General features: G+C 37.1%; 1 protein-coding gene across 6 annotated transcripts in view; it reads left to right on the top strand.

Annotated features, from left to right (window-relative positions):
- Positions 1-20,877, top strand: part of Hectd2 (HECT domain E3 ubiquitin protein ligase 2) — a 96,646-nt gene that overhangs the window by 57,431 nt on the left and 18,338 nt on the right. For 3 of the 6 annotated variants that reach the window (XM_085834093.1, XM_029472590.2, XM_021151526.2), the window contains 9 exons: positions 1,773-1,911; positions 2,725-2,827; positions 3,270-3,359; positions 5,155-5,219; positions 12,347-12,392; positions 14,337-14,446; positions 16,132-16,280; positions 16,844-16,967; positions 18,638-18,737. In XM_085834093.1, the coding sequence (XP_085690219.1) occupies positions 1,773-1,911; positions 2,725-2,827; positions 3,270-3,359; positions 5,155-5,219; positions 12,347-12,392; positions 14,337-14,446; positions 16,132-16,280; positions 16,844-16,967; positions 18,638-18,737 (926 nt within the window). The other 3 variants (XM_021151528.3, XM_021151529.3, XM_021151527.2) reach the window with 3 other exon arrangements.

The raw sequence follows: 20,877 nt of genomic DNA, 5'->3' as shown, positions 1-20,877 counted from the left end.
TGGGCTTTGAGGTTTTCAAAAGCTCAAGCCAGGGCCAGTGACTCTCTCTTCCTGCTGCCTGCAAACCTGAATATAGAACTCACAGCAGCTTGTCCAGCACCATGTATGCTTGCATGTAGCCATGCTTCCCACCATGAAAATGGATAACAAAGCCTCTGAAACTTGAAGCAAACCCCAGTTAAATGTTTTCCTTATAAAAGTTGCTGTGGCCATGGTGTTTCATAACAGCAATAGAACGCTGACTAAAACAGTAACCTTGATCTAGTTAGGCCCCACCTTCTAATATCCCATTCAACTCTTACCAGTCAATTAATCTATTGATGGCATGAGTACTCTGATGTTCATTTACTACTTACTGAACATTGTTCTTAGTGTCTGCGTATGTTTCCGTGAAGAAAAACACAATAAAAGAGATTTAAATCGCAAGTTCCCAATTATAAAAACACAAAGTACTACAGGGAAAGTTAGGTAAAATTAGCTAATGGAGTTGTGAGAGAATTTTCCAATTTTCTAAGATAAAAAAGGGCAAGTGCTAGATTCTGTGAATATAGCAGCAGAAACAAACAAAAGTTTTTCAGTCTCCTTAAGTCATTATGTAAAACATAGGTTAACTATGTATCAATGTTTAAAATCATGAGCATAATTTACACTAAAGTAAACTGATAAAAGTAGCCTCTTAAACCCCTAAAAATAAACAGAATAAATAACCAAAAATGTAAGTTCTCCCTGGTGTGAGCTGCTGGGCAGGAGGTATCAGGAGAACTAAGTGAAGCTGTTTGGTGAGCCGTGGAATAAGAGAGTTTCAAAATAAGTAATAGATATTCATTGTTAAGCTCAGAAGGCAGATTCTAGAACAGAACCTGCTGAAGCTGAAGGGTAAACAAAGAGGTCCAGCAAAGGGAAGCAATGAGATTCCTGAGAATTCTCAGAGATAACTGACAGCCCTTCTTATCCCAGGGCACCCCATACTGAGTTTACAGTCAAACTGAGCAGCATAGCACTGAAGAAAACTAACACCTGAGTGCAAGTAGAAGGGGGGTGGGGGGCACATGGGTCATAGAGGTCTCTTTGTTTGGGTTCTACACAGAAATAGCCAAGGACAGAACTGTACTTGGTTCTGAGAGCTCAAAAATAACATGTTCAAGTAAAAATTAGCAGCAAAAAGGATCAATTACAAATTTTTATTATAATGAGGAACTAAGGAACAGCCAGGAAGACCATGAAAACACAGGAGAAATGCATGGCCAGAATAAGAAAGTAAGATCTTAAATACATGCAACTACTTCAAGGAAGTGGGAGAGTAAATGTGGGCCAGTGCAAGACTCCAGACCAGAGGGCAGAGGCAAGCAAATAAAGCCTTAGTGACTGTGCACTCTGATAAGAACGCATATGTAAGTGATTTGCATATTTCTGAAAAGTTAGTAAGTGTTGATAATGTTAAGTTTCACTGAACTATTCCTTGAAAGGCACCTTTAAAAGAGAAGGAGAGAAAGAACTATACATTTCATCTATGAAGGGCTTTGGGGAGGAATGGAGATGAATGGTAGTCAACTCTAACTTTATGCAAGGTATAGTCAAATAGCTGTTAAAGGTTCTGAGTTTATGGAAAGCACAGTCTAATAGCTGTTAGGAATGAAGTGCCTGGAAGGTGCCTAATCCAAAGTGAATGCATTATAAAATGCTTATTTCCTGTTCACGTTGAGTTATTCTGTTATTTGCTAACTTGAAAACGCTTTGATTCATTACATGGAATGTTCTCTTACACTTCACAGTGAGAGACCTACCACCAATTTGTCTTGATGTTAGACAAAAGCAGCGCATGTCTGTGGAAGCATTATCATCTGAAGTGAAGGTCCCACCCCTTCCAGAACCTACTCTTCCTAGCCAGCCCAAAACTGTAAAAGACTTTGAGTAAGTTGTAACTCTCTTCTGTGTAGATTGACAGTCATCTGCATGTCAGGGCTATGCATCGGTTAACATCTTTCCCTGAAAAATTAGCTGAACTTGTAGATTTTTATAACATACTAGACAAAAGATATCTCAAGTTGAAGGTATAAATAAATGTGTGAATAATGAAGAGTGGATATGTTATAGCAAAAGACAGCAAACACCAAGAGAATGAGTCAGAATTGTCCCAAAACATTGGCAGAAATTAAGTTTACCATTAAAACACACACACACACACACACACACACACACACACACACACAAATTCATCTGCTATGTAACCATTCTCTAAAAGCTGTGTCACCATTCAGAAAATCAAACTGCATAATTTGAAGCACTTACATGGGGGATGGGAAAGGAGAGACTCAGGCCATAAAGTATAAAGCTCCAGAAGGAGGACTGTGGAGGAAGAGGACAGCCTGAGAAAGGGCGCGTGTCAGGGTGAGGTGATGATTCTTAGCTGGATGTGGTATTACTCACCAGTAATTCTAGTGCTCAGGAGTCTGAGGCAGGAGGAATACCCCAAGTTTGAGGCCAACATGTGCTACAGAACAAGACTATTATAGGAAAAAAGTCAATAGAAACAGTGAATTACTATTTTAATATAATTATGAACTACACATTTATATACTGTTTGTATCAACTATAACTGATTTTTATTGTTTTCAGTATTAAAATTATGTATTTAGTATGATATTCATTTTTAAAGAAATGCTGTTTGTCTGAATAATGTTTCTCTCCACTTATGATTAATATATGATTTTGTTTATTTTTTAGGGAAGATTTAGAAAAAGCTGAGGCCACAGGAAATTGGAAGACAGTACATGCTTTTTACATAACAGCATTTGATTCTTTCACAGAACTAAACACTGCATTTAAGGTAATAAATGGTATATAAAAGATACTTTTCATTCCCTTATTTTAAATTTAAAAAAAGAGACTCCATTTTATAGTCAGTATTGACTTAAACAGTGTATTTATTTTTAAGTTATAAGTATCAAAATACTATTTGTGATTTACTAGATATCCATTTTATAGTCAGTATTGACTTAAAAAGTGTATTTTTAAATTATAAGTACCAAAATACTAGATATTTACTAGATATTTTATTTTGCTGTTATTAATGTTTGATTTCTTTCAATTTTTAAAAATTACTAAAATCATTCTTATACATTAATTTTATTTTCAATAATTGCCTTAATTCTTTTTTGGTCATCAGACAATAAGATTAGTTGAGATTATAAAAAAAAGTATAATTCAGATATTATTAAGAATAATCCATGAAATGTTAAACATCTTTAATTCCTTAATTGAATTTGCAGAAAGATGCCACAGCCTCATTTAATACTATTGAGGACTCTGGGGTTAATGCCAATTTGGTGAATGCTGTGTTTGATGCCTTACTTAATACTGTAAGTATTGTTTACGGACATATTTGAGTAGTATAATTCTATGTCTCTTCTTTATTGTACAACTCTTGTTTTTTAAAAAGATTCATTTTAATTTTTAATTTATGTGTGTTTGTGTGAATGAAAGTGTGCATATGTATAAGGGAGCCCACAGAGGCCAGCAGAGGGCACCTGATGCCCTGGGGCTGGAATTACAGGTGGTGATGGGTGGTGTGTGGTGTACAGGTGAATACAGGGAGCTAAGAACTGATTTTCGGTCTTCTGGAAGATTAGCAGGTGTTCTTGACTTCGGATGCATCTCTACAGCTCCTCTTTTTCAGATGCAGCCACTTTGTAATATAATTACACGAAACAATCAGATATAATTTTATGGTAAATAGAATTTTCAGAAAATTAGGTCATTCTTTTTCTAATTATCTGAGAATTAAACAGAAAATACCTCTGTATCTAATATGTATTTAGAAAGACTTTCTAAAACCTGTTTTACTTAGGTGACCTGAGTGATTCTTAAAGTTCAGTTCTGAATCAGTCACAGGAAGTGACACATGCTCAGAGACAGTAGGTTTTAAGTAGAGATCAAGAATTCAGTTCTAATGTGATTAGTTATATTCATGTATTTCCAAAGGTCAAATCACCCTTGTAAAGTTGAACTAAATCTTACATGGCCATAGTGCATAATTTTTAAAAATATTTTTGGCTCAATTTGCTAGTATTTTGTTGACTGTTTTACATATGTGCTTAAGAGAGATACTGGTCTATCCTAGTGGTTGTCAACCTTCCTAAAGCTGACACTCTTAAAGACAGTTCCTCATGTTGTGGTGACCCCAGCCGTAAAATTATTTCCATCGCTTCTTCATAACTAATGTTGCTACTGTTATGAATCCTAATGTAAATACTTTTGCAGATAGAGGCTTGCCGAAGGAGTTGTGACCCATTGGTTGAGAATCACTGGCCTATACTTTCCTTTCTTATGACTTTGGGGCACTAGGATAAAACAGTTTTTCTTTATTTGGTTATTCACTACCAAAGATCTTCCCTGAGAACATGCATACACATAATAACATTATACCAACTGTGTGTGTGTGTGTGTACCATATTACCTATACATGCATAGTAATTAATGAAGATGACACCATGAATTAGAAAGAGAGAAAACAGGGCTATTTAGGAGGTTTTTGAGGAAAGAAAGGGAAAGAGGGATGACATAATTACATTATCATCTTAAAAGAAAAATGTAATTTTAATAGAACATAGCTTGGTAGCACTTGCTGAGTTACCAAGACTAACTTATTGGAATTAAATGCATCCCTAATGGCCAGATACAATTGTGCAATTTGTAATCCCAGCAATTAAGAGGCTGAGGAAGATCAAAAGATCTTGGCCAGCCTGTTTTACATACTGAAACCCTTGGCACAAAAACGTATAACTTGAATCAGTGTGTACATATCTAAAATATATGCCAAACATTTTAAATTAATAAATACAATACTGTTAGACTTACAATTTTGTCCTCTCAAGGAAAAAATGAATTTTTTCAGTTACAAAAATTGTTGCTGGTCATCAAAAGATCACCTTGTGTATTTCTGCAAACTGTATACTGCACATCCCAGAGAGCATCCTCATGGCAGTCTACATCGCTGGTGCTCCCTGGAGGTCTCAGGAGTGAATCGGATACTGCTCTTAGTGTCGCTCTCTAGTCACTAAGTCATTATTCAAACAGATATGCAAGTAAAATTAATGTAAAAATCACAAAATATCCTAATAATTATTTCTCTTAATTATTTTCTTTTATCTCTAGCCTCAAGATATCCAGAAGTCAGTATTGAAGGGAATCATTAACAGCTTGTTACAAGAATGGAAAGGGTAATTGTAACTGGTATTTAATCTGTATAGATGACTTAGATGTGTATCTCGTGTTTCTTTATGTGTGTTTTACTCTTAGGAAATATCTTTTTTTTAATTGGATATTTTATTTATTTACATTTCAAATGTTATCCCCTTTCCCAGTTTCCCCTCTGCAAACTCCCTATCCCATCCCCCCTTGCCTGATTCTATGAGGGTGCTCCCCCACCCACCTACCCACTCCCGCCTCTCTGCCCTAGCATTTCTCTACACTGGGGCATCAAACCTTCACAGGACCAAGGGCCTCCCCTCCCATTGATGCCGGATAAGGCCCCTTCAGCTCCTTCAGTCCTTCCCCTAACTCCTCCATTGGGGTCCCTGTGCTCAGTCAGATGGTTGGCTTCGAGCATCCACATCTGTATTGGTCAGGATCTGGCAGAGCCTCTCAGGAGACAGATGTCAGCTCCTGTCAGCAAGCACTTCTTGGCATCCACAATAGTGTCTGAGTTTGGTGTCTGCATGTGGGATGGATTCCCAGGTTCCTGTATTTCCTTTAGACAGAAGCAATCCTGGGTTAAATTTTGGAGATGGGTGGGTGGCCCCATTCCCTCAACAGGGGGACCATGCCTCTGGATATGGTCTCTGAAAGGTTCTCCTTCTCCTTTGTGGGGTATTTCAGCTAATGTCATCCCCGTGGGGTCTTGGGAGGCTCTTGCTTTCCTGACAGCCTGGTCTTTCTGGTTGCTACCTCCCCGTTCCCCATCTCACATTGCTACATACCTCTGTTCAATTTCCTGCCCCTCTGTGCATCTCCTCTATCTCCTCCCATACTTGATTCTTCCTCTCTCCCCCCGCCTTTTCCATCCCACCCAATTCCCTCCCACTCTCTGTTTCCCTTGATTATTTTGCTCCCCCTTCTAAGGGATTAATTATAGAATACTTGAAGCAAAGCTATTTAGTGTACTGAGATTTGGATTTCTTGAGATCTGTAAATATTCAAAAGGAAATCAATGAATCTTTTAACATTATGTGTATTTTTGTGTGCTTAAAATTATGTGTATATTTGTATGCACTATGCAGATATAGGATGAGAACTGGTCCATAATCTTGGGCTTCTTTGTAGCCAGTATATTTTATTTCAGAAAATAAGTTACTAGTTAAAGAAAACTTTTGCTACCTCAAGTAAACACCTCAGGCCAGAAGAGTTGAAGCCAAACTGGGCCTTGACTACTTCCTGAGCATGACAACAAATACCTCCTCAGCAACACTGAGACGTCAAGCCCAAGCACACTCTCTGTTGCTTATGCCTAAAAACTCATGTGAACATGAATGGCACGGCCAGTGTGGTGACGTCTCAGATGGAGTGGAAAGAGACTTCACACAGAGTGATGGGTGGACAGACACCTAAGTCTTGAGCAGAGAGAAAACTCATTGGGGTTGAGTGTTCCCAGGGGCTTCAGTGTCTGAGCTTTGCCTTTAATCTGGCATCCAGTGAAAGATCCTGGATTTCATGCTCATGAATCATTTTTAAATTAGAAAGTTACATCTGTGTATCTGTGTACTATAAACTTGGAACAAGTGAGAGATGGTGGTCAGATTTGGGACTAAAACTCCCCTGGACAAAACTGATAATGTTAAAATCAAGATATTTCAGGATGTCCAAAGTAAAATTCTTTTAATTAGCAGTTGGATGTGAGTTGGCTTATAGACATTCTTCCCCTTTTATTAAACATAGATTCCTTTCTCATACAATATACTCTGAATACAGTTTCCCCTCCCTCAACCCCTCCCAGATCCTTTCCACCGCCTCTTCTATCCAGATCCATTCCCTTTCTATCTCTCATTAGCAAAGAATAGGCTTCTAGGAGATAATAACAGAGTAAAATATTTGAAGAAAGTTGAAGTTGGACAATTGAAAATGAAAGATCCCTAAGAGAAAGCACAAGAATCGGAGACCCACAGGTTTACACATTCAGGAGTCCCATAAACCGAAAGCTATAGTGTATGTACGTGCATGCGTGTATGCAGGGGACTGGTGTCCAGAGGACCCATGTTGGAGGCCCTGTGATTGCTGCTTCAGTCTCTGTAAGTTCACATGAGTTTTGCTCAGTTGCTTTAGAGGGCTTTGTTCTCCTGGGGCCCTTTGTCCATTCTTTGTTCCCCATTCCATCTGCCTCCTCTTCCACAGAGTCCCCTGAGCTCTGAGGGAGGGATTTGATGGAGATATCTCATTTAGAGCTGTGTATTCTAAGGTCTCTCACTTTCTGCATAATGTCTGGCTGTGAGTCTCTGTATTTGCCTCTGTGGTGAGGGCTGAATAAGGCACTGATCTATGAATATAGCAGAATATCATTAGGACTCCCTTTATTGTTATTTTTTTAAAGACAAATAGCATTTGGTTTTACCCTAGGTCTCTGGACTATCTAGTCTCTGGTTCTTGGCCACCCAAGCAGTGTCAGGTGTGAGTTCCTTCTCATGGAGTGGGCCTTAAGTCAGACCAGACATTGGTTGGTTACTCCCAAGCTTTATGCCACCATTGCCCTAGCATACTTTTCAGGAAAGACAGATTGTAGTTCAAAGGCTTTGTGATTGAGTTGGTGTTTACCATTCTCTCTTGGTAGCCAGCAGAGTACCTTTCTGTGTCATAGACACTAGAACATAGTGGTGAAGGTTCTTTGTAGGCACCAGCTCAGCCTTTCCATGTTCAGTGATGTCAGTTTGTGGAGAACAGCGTATTGTCTAGGCAGCAGTTTGGGGTTTGGGAATGTCTGTGGAACCCTTTCAGGAGCAGCTCAATTAGATGAAACCCATCCCCAGCACTGGGCCAGTGGGGGTTTCGGCTTCTTCATTATTTGGAGACTTTGTTAGGATCACCTTCCTATCTTATACCAGGTTTCCATGGTGCCCCTCAAATGCCCTTCAGTTCCAGCTGTCTCATTCCCTTCCTCAGCCTCATCTCACCTCCCAGTTCTCACCTGACCCTCGCATTGTTCCCTGCCCCTACTCCAGTCCATCCATAAAATCATTCTGTTTTCCTTCCCAGGGAGGTCCTGTGCCTCCTCCTCCTCCCCAGTTCCTTTCTCCCTTCGAGCTCTATAGAGTGTATCTTGGTTACCATTTACTCAGTGGTTCATATGCAGATAGAAGGGAAAACATAGCACACTTATCTTTCTGGGCTCTGAGTTTCCGTCCTGAGGATGAGGGTGTGGTTTCTTCTTTCTTTCTAGTTCCATTTATTTGCCTGCAAATTTCATGATGCCTTTTTTTTTTTTTTTTTTTTTTTTTTGGTTTTTCGAGACAGGGTTTCTCTGTATAGTCCTGGCTGTCCTAGAACTCACTTTGTAGACCAGGCTGGCCTCAAACTCAGAAATCCGCCTGCCTCTGCCTCCCAAGTGCTGGGATTAAAGGCGTGCGCCACCACGCCCGGCGATGATGCCATTTTTTAAAATACCTGATTATGTAAACATACCATATTTTCTTTATCCATTCTTTTGTGTGGGCTGACATCTGTGGTTTCTTAGAGTCTGCAGCACATCTGTCCAGGATCTTCTTGCTTTTAGAGTCCATTGAGAAGTCAGGTGTAATTCTCATAGGTCTGTCTTTGTATGTTACTTGTTCTTTTCCCCTTGTAGCTTTTAATATTCTCCCTTTGTTCTGTACATTTAATATTTCTATTATTAAATGCTGAGGGGGCTTTCTTTTCTGGTTCAATCTACTTAGTGTTCTGTATGCTTCTTGTACCTTTATAGGCATCTCATCCTTTAGGTTAGGAAATTTTTCTCCTATCATTATTTTGAAAATAGTTTCTGGCTTTTGAGCTGGAATTCTCCTTCCTCTATTCCTATTTTTCATGAGGTCCTATTTATTAATTGTTGGTATTAGTTTCAGCACTATCAGTGTTTTGATCAGCAAGTCTTCTCTCATGCTAGTGAGTTCAAGGCTATCCTCCACTTTCTCTTTTATCAGGTTCAGTTTACCCTATTTTATGTTGAGGTCTTTGATCCATTTGGAATTGGGTGTTATGCAGGGTGTTAAGTCTGTATCAATTTGCATTATTCTACATTCAACTTTTCAGTTTGATCAGCACCATTTGGTGGAGATGCTATCTTTTTACCAGTATATATTTCTGGCCTCTTTATCAAATATCAGGTGTCCATGGGTGTGCAGGTTTATGTCTGTATCTTATTTCATTTGCCTCTCAGAACAACTTTCATGTATTCCTTAAGTTTGGGTATGATGTATATTCATTACCATTCAGTTTTAGAAAGTCTTTAATTGTTTTATTTCTGTTTTGACACATTTTTTCAGTAGAGAGTTGTTTAGTTTCCAATGATTTTGTAAACTTTCTATTATTTCTTTTGTTGTTGATATCCATCTTTAATCCATGGTGGCCTGAGAGAATAAAGTGAGTTAGTTCAATGTTCTTGATCTGTTGAGACTTGCTTTGTTCTAAGTATATGATCAATTTTAGAGAGCGTCTCATAAGGTATAGAGAAGAATGTGTATATCCTTTTGTGTTTGGGTGAGATGTTCTGTAATATATATTAGGTCCATTTGGTTTATAGCATCTATTAGCTCTAGCACTTCTATATTTAGCTTTTATCTAGATGACTTGTCTATTGGTGATAGTGGTATATTGAAGTCTCCCACCGTCAGTGTGTGAGGGTAAGTAGTGTTTCTTTTACAGAGGTGGGTGCCCTTGTTTGGGCATAGATGTTAATAATAGAAATATCATCTTGGTGGATTTTTCCTTTGATGAGTATGTAGTGTCCTTCCCTGTCTCTTCTAATTAGTTTTGGTCTGAAGTCTGTTTTGTTTGATATCAAAATAGCTACACTAACTTGTTTTTCTTAGGTCCATTTGTTTAGAATATCTTTTTTTTTTTTTTGTAACCCTTTACCCTTAGGGAATTTCTATCTTTGATGTTGAAGTATGTTTCTTGGATGCAGCAAAAGGATGAGTCCTGTTTTGGCATCCTTTCTATTAGAATGTGTCTTTTTATTGGGGAATTATGACCATTGACATTGAGAGATATCAGTGCCCAATAAATGTTGATTCCTGTTGTTTTGTTGTTATTATTGGTGGTGGTGGTGATTGTGTATACACACATGTGCATTCATGTGTGCATGTGTGCGTTCATGCTTGTGTTTCGCTTCCTTAGATTTTGGTTGTTGAGATTGTTTTTTTCCTATGTTTTTGTGGTTATAGTTTTCCTTCCAGCACCCTCTGCAGGACTGGATTTGTAGATGATAAATATTGCTTAAAATGTTTGTAATGGAATATCTTATTTCCTCCATCTGTAGTGATTGAGAGTCTTGCTCGGTTTAGTAGTGTGGGCTGACATCTGTGGTTTCTTAGAGTCTGCAGCACATCTGTCCAGGATCTTCTTGCTTTTAGAGTCCATTGAGAAGTCAGGTGTAATTCTCATAGGTCTGTCTTTGTATGTTACTTGTTCTTTTCCCCTTGTAGCTTTTAATATTCTCCCTTTGTTCTGTACATTTAATATTTCTATTATTAAATGCTGAGGGGGCTTTCTTTTCTGGTTCAATCTACTTAGTGTTCTGTATGCTTCTTGTACCTTTATAGGCATCTCATCCTTTAGGTTAGGAAATTTTTCTCCTATCATTATTTTGAAAATAGTTTCTGGCTTTTGAGCTGGAATTCTCCTTCCTCTATTCCTATTTTTCTCTAGATTTGGTCTTTTCATGGTGCTTCAAATTTCCTGGTTGTTTTGTGTCAGGAGCTTTTTAGATTTAACATTTTCTTTGAGGTGTGTTTATTTCTTCTATTGTATCTACAACATCTGAGATTCTTTTTTCCATCTTTTATATTTTATTGGTGAAGCTTGCCTCTGTAGTTACTGTTTCAATTTCTAAATTTTTTTCATTTTCAGAATTCCCTCAGTTTGGGTTTTCTTTATTGATTCTGTTTCCATTTTTCAAGTATTGAACAGTTTTATTCATTTCCTTCCACCCCCTGTGTTTTTATAGATTTCCTTAAGCAATTTATTAATCTCCTCTTTAAGGATCTCTGTTATCTTCATTCAGGTGGCTTTAAAGTCTTTTTCTTATATTTCAGCTATGTTAAAAGGGCCTGCTGTGGTAGGATAGCAGGCCTCCATTGGAGACACAATGCCCCAGTGTTATTAATGGTGTTTTTAGCATCTAGGTATCTGGAGTTGGGATGAGTGTAGGTCTAGTTTAGTGATTCTTGGCCTTCCTAATGCTATGACCTTTTAATGCAGTTCCTCATGATGTGGTGACCCCAACCATAAATTATTTTTATGATTTGGCTACTGTTATGAATCACAATGTAAATATCTGATATTCAAGAGATCTGATATGTAATCCCTGTGTGGGGGTCATGACCTGTCACAGATTAAGAACAAGCACTACTGGTCTAGGTGCTGTACTGGGTTTGTCTTTGTTGAATGGGAGTTTTGTTTCTTGGTTTCTGTTTATTCTTTGGCTTTTCAGAGTGTGATTGCTGTACGCTGCCTGATAGGAAATTTTCTGTGGACCTGCTTCCATGGCCTGTTCAGCTGATGTTTGCCCAGGGTGTGCCTGCTGGTTTTAGAGGCTTGGATAATGGGTTGAGTTGGAGGAGAAAATTGTGTCAGTTTGGAGGTTGGACCAGAAAAGGAAAGAGACCAGAGCAGGTTTTCTGCTTCCGAGCTGGAGATAAGACTGGAGGTGTTGGATCTGAAGGAGCAGGAGTGAGGAGGGGCCACTGTCAACCTGCTTGTTGCCAGTTTACAGATATTTCTGTCACTTCAGGAGTGGACTATAAGCTGAAGTATAGTTTCTTTCTCTAATGTCTAAATAAATATTAAGTAAAATAATCCTTGTTAAAAGAAAATGTTTTTAAATTACTGATGATTTATTAGACTTTTAACCATTCCCATAGTCTGCCTGTTACCTTAAAATGCTACAGTTTTCCTCAGTAACTTACCCTTTAAGTGATACTCAAAACCAGCCTACTATTTTCCAACCACACTGGAGACATGTTCATATCTCAGTAAAAGTAATGCATGTAGCCCTAAATTAACTTTGGCTTCTCAGTTCTTACAAACACATAATGCTCTGTTTTGTTAGATTCTGTGGAGTTAAACACTCATCTGTAATCAATCATGCATGTTCCTTTTTCAGTCCACGAACAAAAGATGATCTTAGAGCATATTTTATACTGTTGCAGGTAAGTTAAGAGTTATTGAATTCATATGTTAATCTGCATGTGCAAATAAAATTATATCATAACTATTACATGGCGATAGTATTAATACTCTTTAGAATAATATTTACTTGGAACACAGAGACTAACATTGTAACAAACATTTAGAAGCTAAATTATCTGAGGGATTAAATTCTAAGTGAGTTCTTACCTGGCTTCCAGTGTTTGGAACAGATGGGCGTTCTTCCCTTTCCACTCAGACCCTTCCTTTGAGCTAATTGCCATAGGCTACAGAATTTCTTCACATACTAGGTTTATGTTTTTACTAATGGTCATTAGAATTCTGATAGAAGCATAAAAGTTGTTACTATTTGTTACAAAGCAAACTAATACTAGCTTTCTCATGAGAGAGAGATGGATTCAAAAATATGAAAATATATTAAGGTATTAAGTAAAAGCAAATTTTTATTTTAAAAAATTTTATATTATCTTAGCTAACACTACATTTACATCATTCTTTATAGTTTACCAAAGTTGTTCAGGTATATTAACTCACTTGAAGGTAAAAATATGAAGCTATAGAGTAGAAAACGTGTAGATAAAGAAAAGCTATAAAATGCCCCCATAAAGCTCAGATGCCTTTTTTTTCTTTTTTTTTAATTGGGTGTTTATTTCAATTACATTTCCAATGCTATCCCAAAAGTCCCCCACCCACTCCTCCACCCACCCACTCCCACTTCTTGGCCCTGTTGTTCCCCTGTACTGAGGCAGATAAAGTTTGCACGACCAATAGGCCTCTCTTTCCAGTGATGGCTGACTAGGCCATCTTCTGATTCGTATGCAGCTAGAGACACGAGCTCTGGGAGTTACTGGTTAGTTCATAATGTTGTTCCACCTATAGGGTTGCAGACCCCTTCAGCTCCTTGGGTACTTTCTCTAGTTCCTCCATTGGGAGCCCTGTGATCCATCCAATAGCTGACTGTGAGCATCCACTTAGATGTCTTAAGGCATGTATTAGTCAGCTGTAAGTCCTGCTCACGCATCACCCTCTCCCAGAGCTGTGCCTGGATGAAGTACTTGGTCAGGTTGGGAAAACAGTGTTCTCTTTTTTATCACAATTGGGTTAATTTCTAAAATATTATTTCTACTTTGTATTTGTGTGTCTATGTGTGAGCTACTTGTGTGGAGTACCCAGGAAGGTTAAAGTCAGAAACCTTGGGACTAACATTGCACACAGTTCTCAGTGCTAGAACCAAACTTACGAACTCTGGAAGGGCAGCAGGCGCTCTAAACCACTGGGCCATCTCTCCACCTGGCACCTGATTTTTAATAGTATGACTTTTATGGAAATTTATGAAATGTATACTGTAAAAGAGCTTCAGCTTTTGAAAGATAAATATGGGGTTTGCTTAGCTTAGGAGCGTTCTTTCAGTTCTTTAACATTTAAAAATTGTCAGAGTTCATGCTTGTTGTTCTCTGTGACAAATGAAGCCAACTTATTTCCCAGTGCAGAAGTTTTACAATTTACATTTACCTGGTTTTCCTTTTGTTTTTTTTAAATCAAGAAAACAACCCACATTATTGTCTTGCCATTTACTTGGATAATAACGATTGCCAGCATTTATGAAAAATGGAACAAGGTGCTCTATATGTTTTCTTTTTTAAACTCAAAATGACCCCTGAGATCGATATTATTTGTATGTTACACTGAGAAAATTGAGAATTCAACTTTAAAGCCATGCCTAATGGTGCACAGCTAATATAGGTGGCAGGATCACCCCCATACCCACGTCTGTCCTAACTCCATCGCCTATGACAGAAACCAGTTTTGCTTAAATGACAAGTTGTTTTTAAAGAACTACACATACTCAGATGTAGCTTCCTGAATTTGCCGCTTAAAATTCATTAAGCTTTGTGTTTTCCTTGTTAACACAATTTTAACACAGTTATCTTTAATATCTTTTTCAGAATCCTCAATTTAATATCACATCTACATATGTCATCTATGCTCATTTGCTACGACAGATAGCTACCTTAGTGGAAGCTGACCATCACTTCCTAGTTCACTGGCTTAAAAAGTAAACAAGAATTTTTCATAGTCTCTCATTTTAACTGTGATATTATTACTTTTATGATAAACTATTGTAAACCTTTATAATATTTACATGTTTTTAAGATTTTTAGGAATGATGTTTATACTCTGAAGTGCTTCAAAAGCCAGTTATAAAATGCATACATTAGTAATACATAAAAGATACATAAATATCTATTTTTAATCTAAGTAATTAAGCATGTTCTTGTGAAAATTATTGAAAATATCGACCACTTGCAGTTTTTATACAGCACATTTCTGGTTTTTTATACATTTCAAGTGGAGTTGCTCAGCTATTGTCTTATTATGTGTCTTTTTATTTATTTTTTATGTCTCTCTCTGTTAACATATCTTACTGCGCATGTGATACTTTCTGCTTATTAATAATACTAGAGTATGAAAGCACACTACTTCTTCCCCTCAGGACTATATTTCCATTAATAGACATTTCTCCAAGGTGGGAAAAAACTAAAAGGGCAAAATAATTCCAAAATAAACTTTAAATACTGTCAGTTCTCACGATGACTATAATAATAGTTACTATTACTGTTAATTATAGTAGTAATAATTCCTGTTCTTGGTAGTAGTATTCAAATACTAAATATCTGTGAAGTCACCATCAGTGCTGAACTCCTAACATCACTGAGCTTTGCTGGGCTGGATTACTAGGAGCCTCTGATTGCAGTCCTATCCGCTCACCAGGCTTCCACTCTATGAGTGCTCATGCTTGATGCCTTATTCCATGGAAATTGATTAGTTAAATTGAAATCATAATGGTTGCACTATACGCAATGCCAATATAACCATAACACACACACACTTTGTGAGTACAACACACCACGTCCTTCTTGTTCACTGTATAACATCACAACTTTCTTCTTCATTGGAACTAGCCAGCACTTAATTATTACAGTGTAAGATCTTTGGGTTTTGAGACAGGTGAGAGTCTGTACCTCAGGCTAGCCTGGAACTTACCATGTATCGCAGGGGACTTCTAACTCACAATCCTCCTCTCTCAGTCTCCCAGTTATAGGGATTACAGGTGGACATGCCATGCCTGGCTGGAGGGCCATTTTAAAATATCAGAATCATTAAAAAAAGCATAAAATATTAAAAATATGACATTAGATTATGAGAAGACTATAGAGACATTTCATTGGAACTGTAGTTGTTTAAAACAGAAGTTTAAGTTAAGGCTAGCCAGTAGATATTAAAATAATGTGTTTATTATTAGAATAAATCACATACATGTTGGAAAGGAGCACAGCATGAGCAAAGCACAACCCTGCCGAATCTCACTCATGCATGCCGAGGCCTCGGGGGTTCCTCCACTGTTCTCTGTCCACAAGGGGCCATGAAAGCACAAGTGCTGACTGGGGAGTAAGGAAGAAATCTTAGCTTTCAAGACAGAATCTGTAAATAATGAAACTGACTAAATCCTGAAAGCCTTATCAACTATATTAATGACACTGCAGTAATTTTGGTGTTTATTTTTTATTTGAGAAATAGTATTGGTAGGATCTTACATCTTTTGAAATGTTTTCAACTTAATATAATTTGTGAGAATGAATAGTCTATCTTCTCATGTATAGGATGTAGTTTGATCTCTAACAAATATATTGACAAAAAAAATGAAAGTTTTGATTGGAATTCTTTCAAAATACTTACCAGATTATCCCAGAAGAAATTCAAGCAACTGGTAGAGAGATTGCTGCAATTTGTTTCTTTACGCCTGTTTCCAGCAAAACCTGAAGAATTCCCGCCTCTAACAAAGTGTTCCTGGTGGATTCCATCAGCCGCTAAAGTTCTGGCTTTACTTAGTAGGTTTTGATCATTCACTCATTCTTCCTTTTCTCTTGATAAGTATTAGGGACATATTTTAAGGGTCGTGGAATACTAGAGAGATAGCTTTAACTTTTAAACCATTATTTTGAAGAAAACAAAGTAACTTACCATTTTATGTATTTTACAAACTATAAATTTTTATTTATAAATGTTTTACAAAGCTGGGGAGAGTTTTGTTTCTGTTTGTATTGTAGTCTTAAGTGCACATGATTCACTAAGTATTCATTCCTGAGAAAACATGAGTTCCCACTAATTACTGGGCACTCCTACAAGAGATGACACCAGTGGAGAAATGATGAGTAGATGACCATTGCCTCCTTTCTCTAAATATTTTTATGATCATCATCACTTTTTTGTAAAACAAGAAATAATATTTTTTTACCACAGAGTTTAAAATTGCCTTTTCATTGGAACTGTAGTTATTTAAACTAGAAGTTTAAGTTAAGGCTAGCCAGGAAATATTAAATAATATGTTTATTATTAGAATAAATCGTGTGCATGGTGGAAAAGAGCACTATATGAGACCTTCTCTTCACAGACACTGCCAACAATTTGGTTCACCCTCCCCTCGTTCCTTACACTGATTTCTATAATTCTACCCTGGATCACATTGATCTCATGGAAGAGTATCACACTTGGCAGAGCTTTGGAAACTCTCACAGGTATGACCAATAGCTCACAGATGCAATTAATATAATAACTGGATTTGAAGTTTATGTAAATAATATGTACATAATTTCTCTATATAAACATGTCATTTAGATGTGTAGCTTTAAAATGTCACTGTGGCTATCAAGAGGTTTAACTTTTGCTACATTTTCAGTTTATACACGTTAATATAGTTTTGTTTTAATTAATGGCGTCTCTTCTACTTAAAATTTTCCAGTAATTCTACCAGACTTGACCAAAAATGTATAATGGCCCTCTGTTCACATCTCAGTGTGCATATGAACAGTCAAAACTGAAAAACGGTTTCCTCTAAGGACTCTAGTCAGTCTGAGGAATATTTTCTTGGTAGAGTTTCTTTTACAAAGATGCTCTCATCCCTGTTTTAGTAGACTTATTTGCCATAAGTCAGCAAATAGTTTGACCATTTCATTGTCAACTTTTAACGAGCTCCATCCAGTCACAATGCAACACAGCAACAGCTCACGTCATGGGTGTTCCATTTGGTCCCATCTGCCATGGGAGGTCAGCTGGAGTCAGAATGGCATCTGGAACTCAGGGGAAGTCACCACTGACTGTGGGGCGTTTGCCTGGGTACTTCATGCACATAGTAATTTTTATGTATTTTATTTTTTTATGAAACCAAAATGGCAAAGATTGAGAAGCACTGTTTTAAAGTATATAATGAAACCAACATATGTCCTTTTAGGTTTGCTGCATTTCTTTTATTTTCAAACCTTTAGCTGGCTTTAGTAACTCATTCTTAGTTACTAGTACTGAGCAAGTTGTATTTATTACCAGGTTTGAATCAGAATGCTCGGTATATAGGGCTACCTCTTCTTTCCCTTGTCTTCTTTACAACTAGTGGCCACAAATATACCACCTACTAGGTTCAGATGGAATACAGCTTAAATTGATGGATTTGTTGCAATTATTTCCACTGAGCTATATCCCACCTACACTGCAGCTGCTTGTGATGGGAGTCTAACCTCTCAAAGTGTTACTGCTGCTGTATTCATTCTTTCCATATGCATTTATGTCTGAGTAGTATGTGGTTTTTATACATAGTGTACGACTTAGCTCTGATCTGGGAGACAAGTTATTTCCATGCCCTTTGATAATACTGTTATATCTTCGTAAGTAAGTACATTTCATATTTTACAGTTTTCTCATTTTTATCATATTGCTCTTAAATTTATGATTGCTTTTTATGCTATAATTACCACTGTGTTTATTCATTTCTGAAGCTCACACATCAGAAAAAGTACTTGATTAATAAATTGCATATTCATTTGAACATGTACATATTCTGACCTATTTCTGGACCATCAACACTTGCTTCCTGGTCTTGCTGATGGCCATGTTATCACAGGTGATAATATAGGTGACTATGAAAATGGAAATGATTTGTGTGAACAATGTAAGTGACTAGCACATATTTAGAAAACTAGTTGTGGCTTCCTATAGAGAATTAAAATACTGTACTTCAAGAGATGATACATTTTTCATAGGTTTGTAGAAATGAACTTATGCACATAAAATCTTTTGTGAATAGTAAAACACCATACAAAAGTAATGTTTTATATTGCAAGGAGGGTACCTTAGAATCCCTTAGTGTACTTTTGCTAAAAATGCACCATTTTGCTTTTTCTGTTTGCTTATAAAGCAGGTTTTCCTTCTGTCAGTACCCATTCGTTATTTCTATAGCTGCAAAAAAAATCATTATTCAAAGAGACTCAGAACAACAGATGATAAGCATCGCAAGGGTAAGCCAGCTACGAAACATGTTTATGCTGACTGTAATCAATATAGTAAATAATAAATAAGTTAAATGTCTTGTGAATTGTTTTAGTGTAATCAGGAAATGTTAAAAATATCATTTGTGTTATTACCCCCACAAGGTAACCCTGTTCACAGTATGGAAGATAGAACACTCCTCATCTAGTTAGCCTCCCAGTATATTATAAATGCAACAGAAATGTTTCTGATAAACCCAAATTTGAGGAGTTTGTTGGGACTTCATTGTGTAACCATGATGAGACCAGGAGTGCGTTAACACAGATCATTCACACTATAGCACTTTCTGGAGTTCATGAAAATCAAAAATAACCAAGACATTAGGTGTTGACACTAATATATGTCTATAGAACTAAGAAATGTGCTCAAGGAAAGTGAAAGTTTTTATAATTGTTTCTCAGTACATGGAAAATGCACAGACAGTAGTAGACTAGGAAAATGTAGCGCAAGGTGGAGTTTCTCCCTGGGCCTCTGCGCTGCCTACCAGTGTTGAGAACAGCACAGCACAGGAGTGAGCGCTCACACAGTTCCTCTACATGTTTGTGCATATCCAGTGCCTACTGCATAAGGAGAGTATGTCTGGTGTTAAAGATGAGAGAGCTGCTTAACTTCTTAAAACTGAAAGAAAAACAGGAGTAGACAGAAATTATTCCCACGTCTTGTTCAAGAGTACAACAAAATATAAATTATGATATTTCAAAATATAAAAATAAGAATATTTTATTTCTCAGCAGCTCAGTTCCTGGGTATATTTTTTTTTCCTGTTAAAGAAAAAGACAAAGGTTTGGGTGCCTGAAAAGTTCCCCAAATCATCTTGCATTGAATATGGGAATATTAGAAGAAATTTTATTGCCTGTGGTCCAAAAAGAATTCCAAAGCCATGCTGCCCTTAAAGAATGACATTAAACTGGCATATTTGACACCAGATACTGGCTTAAAAGTTAATCTGTAATAGACAGTCATCTTGACATTTTGACTTGGTTGCATTTCTGTGTCATGTGTCTTTAAAGTAATTTTTTTCACTTTGGCTATGTGGTTTGTTACAGTTTAAATAAAGTAGACAGCACTGTTTATCTAGAATCCCTAGCAGTGTGCTGCCACTCATGCATAATGTGTCAGATGCAGCAATTCTCCTACAGGAAAGGAGAGCCCCTGCTGTCCTTTCACAGACTAAAGACTGCAGCATAGTTAGTTCTCGCTGGTTCTGCTTCCCAGCTGCCGTGACACTTGAATTCATGATTGGTGACTCTGTGACACAGCTTATTGCTATAGTCTGAAATCGCAAAATTAAGTAAATAAGTTCCATAAGACTGCCTAAAATTCTGCTTTTGATAGCCTCTTTCATTTGAAGCATTCTTGTGGCAAACACATTTCCAGTGAAAAGGACCTCAGAGCTTGTCTCCATTAGCATCCAGGGGTAAATAAATATACTGTCACCATGTGACAGCCACCTAGGGTCAAGAACAGGATCAGAAGATGAGAAAGAAAAGATAAGACAAAGATCTGTTACACAAGACACTGTCCAGAAATACAGACTTCCTTGGTAAGCTAGGACCCAAGGACCCAGAAAAGCAAAACTCTACTAAGACTCTTCACACTGGAGACTGGAGGCCTGGGAGAGGCTATGACTTGGCATCTATTCCAGTAATCTACAAAATCTTAAGTCTCAAACTCAATTTGGGGCATGAGATGTTATGTTATAGCACATTAGTGTACTTCAGCTGTCTGAAATACTGATCCTTAATTGCACAGAATTCATTTTCATTGTCACCAAAGACAATGAAGTAGTCTAATAATCATTATCTAGATAAGTAAATATATAAGCATATTGATTTTGAATAATAAATGGCATTTACATATTTCTTACAATTCTAATATGTTGGTTTTTATATACTCAGTGCTTATTTTTGGAGGAACATGAAAACTGCATTTCTCAAATCTTTTATATATGTATTGTCCAGCATATATGTTAACATTTTGGTAAATTTTCTTTTGGTACTCTTTAATCAACAGAGGTAATGCAATGTTGTATACATAATTTAGTCCCTGCTTGAACTGTTTGCATAGTTTTCCTACCCATTTTTAGTAGCTGAATTATGTCCCATTTAT

Source organism: Mus caroli, unplaced genomic scaffold, assembly GCF_978045245.1.
Source record: "Mus caroli unplaced genomic scaffold, Mus_caroli_1 scaffold_20, whole genome shotgun sequence".
Taxonomy (NCBI): Eukaryota; Metazoa; Chordata; class Mammalia; order Rodentia; family Muridae; genus Mus; species Mus caroli.
This window is presented reverse-complemented; position numbering and strand designations above follow the sequence as displayed.